Source organism: Vitis riparia, chromosome 18 (assembly GCF_004353265.1).
Source record: "Vitis riparia cultivar Riparia Gloire de Montpellier isolate 1030 chromosome 18, EGFV_Vit.rip_1.0, whole genome shotgun sequence".
In the NCBI taxonomy this organism is placed as follows: domain Eukaryota; kingdom Viridiplantae; phylum Streptophyta; class Magnoliopsida; order Vitales; family Vitaceae; genus Vitis; species Vitis riparia.
The window spans coordinates 35729389-35735608 of NC_048448.1; the positions used below are offsets into that span (position 1 = coordinate 35729389).

General features: G+C 26.9%; 1 protein-coding gene across 1 annotated transcript; it reads right to left on the bottom strand.

Moving 5' to 3' along the window:
- Positions 1-2454: 2454 nt before the first annotated feature.
- Positions 2455-3478, bottom strand: LOC117907763. Its single transcript, XM_034821409.1, has 2 exons — positions 3366-3478; positions 2455-3174 (listed from the first exon to the last, which is right to left on the bottom strand). Exons 1-2 carry the CDS (start codon positions 3417-3419, stop codon positions 2578-2580), a joined length of 651 nt encoding a protein of 216 aa, XP_034677300.1. The 5' UTR covers positions 3420-3478; the 3' UTR covers positions 2455-2577.
- Positions 3479-6220: the final 2742 nt, after the last annotated feature.

Consider the following 6220-nt stretch of genomic DNA (forward strand, 5'->3'; position numbering starts at 1 on the left):
TCGGTACTAGTTGTTGTAGGATGGTTAGTACCTCGAGGTTTGGGTCCTCATGGAGAATTCTCTGCTAAAAAAAAAAAAATGTAGTTTATAAATCCAAATATATACCACACAAAAACAAGGTTAATTTAGAATATTTTTAACATTTTTTAGCAATCAAATTTAATTAGACATCTTAATTATTATTGAATTACCAATTTCCTATCAATTATGTAATTAATCATTATAATTTTTTTATGATTAGAAATTTTGATATTTTAGTGCATTTAAAAATATCTTCAATTATTATTTTTTTAATTATTAGTTTTCAAATTAAAGTAAAAATATAATAACTAATTTTATAGATCATGTTTTAAAATATAAAAATAAATAGATTGCATATTTAATGGTATTCATACATTAATAAAAACAAATAACTTAACACTTGATTATATTAAGACATGATAACAAAAAAACAACCTAAAACTTTTAATGTCATTAAGCTTTAAGTTACATTTAAGTTAAATTCAAATTTATTCAAATTTTTTTTTTAAAAAAAACAAACACAATCGTCATAAATAATACTACCTAAATTTACCTATGCATAGTGCCAATGAATAAGATTACTAGGGAGCTAGCATTGTTTTCAAGTGATCAAGTATGCTTAGAAGTCCTCAAATTTGTATAAATACCTTCTTCAAGATTCATATGATTTGTTGTGTATTTGGAAACTTCAATGCAAACATATTAATGGAAAAACATAAAATAAAATCTATTCACATACAAAAGGACACAAAGTTTTAATATGATTTGATCAACTACTACTACCTCTACGAATAATATTATAGAGAACCATAAAAAGAAATACAACTATTGGCTCTTAAAACATCCTACTTTTCCCCACTCTTTATATTTCCATTGAGAATCACGAGTCCTTTTGCTCCACTAGGTGTATTTCACTTTTCCTTATATGCATTTATACCCTAATGATGTGTCTCATTCTTCCTCACATCTCTATCTTACATGTATAGTCTTTATAAGATTATATCTCTCTCATAACTTTTTCTCCTCATAACCTAAAATATTTATAAAGATATTCCTACTAATTTTTCCCTATCTATAAAAAATCTAAGGAATGTAATTACAACTACATATTAATTTAGGAAATATTCTATATAATATTCCTTCTACAAAAAGAAATATATTCAAATAGGAATTTGAGACACTATCCAACAATTGCTCTTCCAAGGTGCTTCTAAACAACTTCAAACTTCGATATTACTTATTGTGCTAACAAAGTTTTAATACAAACATATTAATAAAGGAACATAAAAATAAAACAAATCATACACAAAGCTACATAAGATTTTAATATGATTCAATCAATCATGCCTACCTTAACTAATAAGGGATAATATTGCAATATATATATATATATATATAGAAAATATTATAAAGAAAAAAAGAGATACAACCATTAGCTCCTAGCTAAAATGTTCTTTTCTTTCCTGCTCTTTATATCTCCACTTGGAATCACGAAGTATTTTGCTCCAAATTTCCAACTACTATTTTGGTTTTTTCCCATAACAAGCTTATTTTTTATTTTCTAATGGTGGTCCATAGTAGGAGGATTGTCCTTTTCCATGTTAAGAATTTAGAATTTTGTGTCTCCTAGACATCACTGCCCCTGATGATTTGAATATAATTAAAATTTAATTAAATTATAGTGGGGCACAATCAATATTATTTTCATATACCAAAAAGCATGAATGTGGAAGAAACTTAATTAAGTTAATATATATCAAAATTAAAGGACAAATTTCATCCATAAAAATCACATAAAAGACAATAGACATTACTTCACATCAAACTTTTTAATGTAATGAATTAACAAGGACCAAAGTCATATAAAAATATAAATGGTAATTTGTCTAGGCTCATTATTCAATCGATATGAAATTTGAGAATGAGAAAAGTAGAAACATAGGCACAAAAAACAAATTTACTTATATATTCTTTATATAAAATTAAAAATATTTATATATGAAATATATTGACGATAGCTTACATCCTTATGATTATGTTTCATTCTTAAAAAATAGTAAGAAAAGAAAAAAAAATGCTAAGAAAAATTATTTTCTCATATTTGATTATCTTATGAAAAATATCAAAGAAAATAAAAAATAAAATTAAATTAATTTGAAACTTATGAATTTTCAAATTATTTAATATTTAATTATATCGAAAAGTTAAAATAAATGAAATAATTTTGAAATAGCATATACAAAACAATTTTTTAACTTTAAATCAATTTTTTGTTTTCCTCAAATTTTCTTTTTTTCTTTTCTTTTCTTTACTTTTCCTCTATATTTTCCTTCCCTTGTATTTTCCCGAAAAATAATGTGGATACAAATGAGCAAAATAAAAACGAAGATACGATCGAAAATGGGAGATCATAAATACACATTATATATCTTTACTATAAAATCAAACATAGGATTAATTAACAACTTTTATTCGATTTTAAACAAAATATAGACTTGCTCACACTCATATTACTGAAAAAGCGAAATATTAATGCTAGGGTTTGTAAACAAAAGTTCAACTCTCAAATGTGACATGAAATCTCTTATACCTCCTAATCTCATGACCCTTGCAAGTAAAACCAATTCTTGTCAACTCCATTCCTTGTCCTATATGAAGAGTCACATATTCAACTCCTTTCTTCCTCCTAACAACTTCACCAAATGAAACTCCATTTCTTCTTCTCACAAGGTTGCTTACTAATACTATAGACCCTCTCGGATTCACATCTATGGTCTTGAATAATTTCAAGTGGTCTTCAAACTTACAGTCAATAACAGCAAAATCAATGCTCTTAAACTGCATGACAATCTCACAAGGATTTCCATGGACGAACTCAACCTTGTCTTCGAGATCATAACAAGAAAGTTGAGCTTTGCAGTCTTCCATGTCTTGTTGCTGGTCAAGAACGCAGATGAATCGACCTCCGGTATGCTTTGCAGCCACGGCTAGTGCTATTGTTAATGGGTTCACTCCTTCATTTGAGAGGATTTGAACCATTAGTTTAGCTTGGTTTCCTGCTGCCAAAGCTGATATGAACTCCATGCATTGGGGTTGAATGCATTTTGTAGCTCCCCCATGATCAGTGCAATCTTGATTGTAGTGGTCTTTACACTACAAAAAAAAGTCACAATAAGAAACTTCAGCTTATAAAATAGAAAAGAACAAGAGGAGAGGAAATGAAATGCTACAAATGAATCTTCCATACAACCTTGCATTAACGACAATCAAGAAGAGTATTAATTTCATTCAAAGGATGATAGAAAATAATACTTCCAAAAAAATTGAAACATAAATATGCTCACCACTTGAAGAGTCTGCAAGTAAGCTTCCATGGCATCTTGAGGAGACCACTTCATTGTAATAGAGCAAATATGATTTCAAGAAACTATGAAAATCTATGATAACCCACTTTAGATTATGGCATTTATACAGGTTGGAAGATAGTTTTTTCACTCAACATTCTTCCAATTTTTTAAGGTGAAGTTTTAGGATTTCTATCTAATGGAACCATGACAAATGTCCTTAGGAGAAGATCTAGAAAGATCTGATTCTGCATGTTGAAGAGAGCGGTGGCCCCTTGAGGGCATTTTGATGTGAAGTATGATCCGTTTAAAATAAAGTAAAATTGACATTTTGAGTGGCTCTTATGATATGGAGGACATGTGTAAGTAGAAGAGGGCACTTGTCATGGAGCTAGTGGTATGTCGGTAAGAGAACTTGTGGTGAAGATGGAGCTTCTGATATACTTTGGGACGCGGTTTGCAATTATCTAAGTGACCTACCTATTTGATATGCAGCAAACAATAATAATTATAATAATAATAATTAGTTTGAATATAGAAATATTATATTTATAATATTGGTTTTTGTTATGTATCATGTCAATTGAAAGGATGAAAGATCGATAATTATATATATATATATATATATATATATATATATATATATATTAATACTTTAATTTTATGAATATATTATAAATATATCAATGGATATTTGAGGCATGGTGATGTAAAAATTAATGAAAATTATGAAAATATTATGTAAAACTCTGAATATATATATATAAGAAGTAAAAAAAGATATTTTTAAGTTATTTTAAAAAAAAATATTATTATATATAATTTGTCATATTTGATAATAATATCCTTTACGTCCATAAAAAAATATAAATTTTATAAGTATATATTTATTATTAAGTTGTATTATATATTATTTTACAATAATATTATTATGATAACATATCTAGTTTTAAAATATATTTAGTATTAAAATTATCATCCATTTTAATTTAACCGTATTCAATGATATCAAATAAATAATAATATATGTATAATTTTTTTAATATTTATATTTTTTATATTTAATAAATATATAGATTATATATAAAAAGACCTATTAAAAATTTATCTTAATATATTAAATCAAATGTAAAAATAAAAAATTAAAATTAATTTATTCAATAATCGAAAAAAAAAAATTAATAAGTGAAACATCTAGAAATATTTGTGAAAACGTAGGTTCAAACACAACAAATAAAAAATAAAAAAAATCAGTAAAATATCAATAAAATATCCATAAATATTGATTGATGAATATATTTTTTCAATATCAAGATCCATGGATATTGAATAAGTCAGGATTCATGGACATTGAATAAGATTGATCAATTGATGAATTTGAAGATTATAATCACATCAAATTGATGGACGTTATCCATCTTTATCTAGAAATTTAATTATGTAAGTTGAATTGATGGCACATCATATCAATATGTAGTAAGATCAATTGATGAATGTGAGGCTTATAATCACATCAAATCGACATGCATTATCTATCTTTATCTAGAAATTTAATCATTTAGGCTAAATTATTGACTTATATAATTTTGGGGAGATCATGTGTTGGATTTTCATCAGAAAATACGGTGTGGAGCCTAGGACTAGCCAATTAGCTAGTTTTTAAATGTAGTTTAAATACAAATTACCTTTACAATATAAAGCATTTTTAAAATAAAATATGTAGCAACTACTAAATCTTTGTATTAGTGCAAGACTAATCCATTCTCTTACCAACCAAGCAATCACTACAAATATGTGACAATTGATGATAACGAATTAAATTTATAACTTCATAACGCTCTCAAGTATGTATGATAAAGTGCAACTCCCCAAGTTTAGGAAGTCAGTTATAGTTTTAAAATCTATTTTAAGTCAGGTGTTGAACCTTAGGGAGGTGATCTTAAGTGTACGGGGATATGGAGAGGTTTAGAAGATCTATGAAATTTTTTTTAAGGCAAAGTCTTTTACTCAATTACTTGAAAAAAAAAAAAAAAAAGAAAGAAAGAAAAAGGTTGATGTGTTTTGTGAAAAAAGGGTGAAAAATCAAGTGAATTTGAATTGAAATTTAACTTCACAAGATTTATAATAGCATTAAGTACTCAATAATGATTATCTTAAGTTAAAATGACTCTCAACCATTAAGTACTTGAGATACCCTCAAAGTGGGCCTAAATTCCAATTTCTAAGTATCAAGGCATGAATTATCTAATTAAAAATGAAGAGTTCCAACTTACAAGTTGATTATACACTTAAATACTCAAGATGGCCACAAGGGAGGTCGGACTCCTTTCTCCTCAGCCAAAAAAACTACTCAAAAGACATAAATTCAACACCCAAAAAAGAAAAAATAAATAAATAAATAAATAAAATAAAAACAAAGCATGAAATAAGAAGCATCGAAATCCAAAATTAAGCCTCAATTTTATACACAACTAAAGAGTAAAAGTAACTAAATGCAAATATAGTAAAAAGGGCTTCCCACCAATTAATACATTAAAAAGCTCTTAAAGTTTAGAAAACATTACAAAGATTGACGTAATTATAGCAGTTCCTAAGGTCAAAAGTTGAAGAAGAGCTTTCTACCAGGGAGTCTCCTCCCAAAAATCCCCATTTTTTAGTTACAAAATCTCATTAAATAGGAGCTCCCATATTCTCCTAAGTGGTATACCACATGGAGGCATTAAAAATAAGGTGAGAGATCTCAAACAAAATGGTGGTAGTTCTTGGAGGTCTTGGGAAAAGTTACAAAATGTAGGTCTCGTGCCTTCTCGAAGTTCCAAAATAAAATGGTGGTAGTTTTGAAGAAAATGATGTCA

Bases quoted from the DNA above. Each gene is read 5' to 3' on its own strand.
- LOC117907763 (XM_034821409.1), bottom strand. From the start codon at position 3,419: ATGAAGTGGTCTCCTCAAGATGCCATGGAAGCTTACTTGCAGACTCTT. The intron at 3,175-3,365 runs GTGAGCATATTT...TTTTTTTTGTAG, and splicing joins ACTTGCAGACTCTTCAAGTG to TGTAAAGACCACTACAATCA.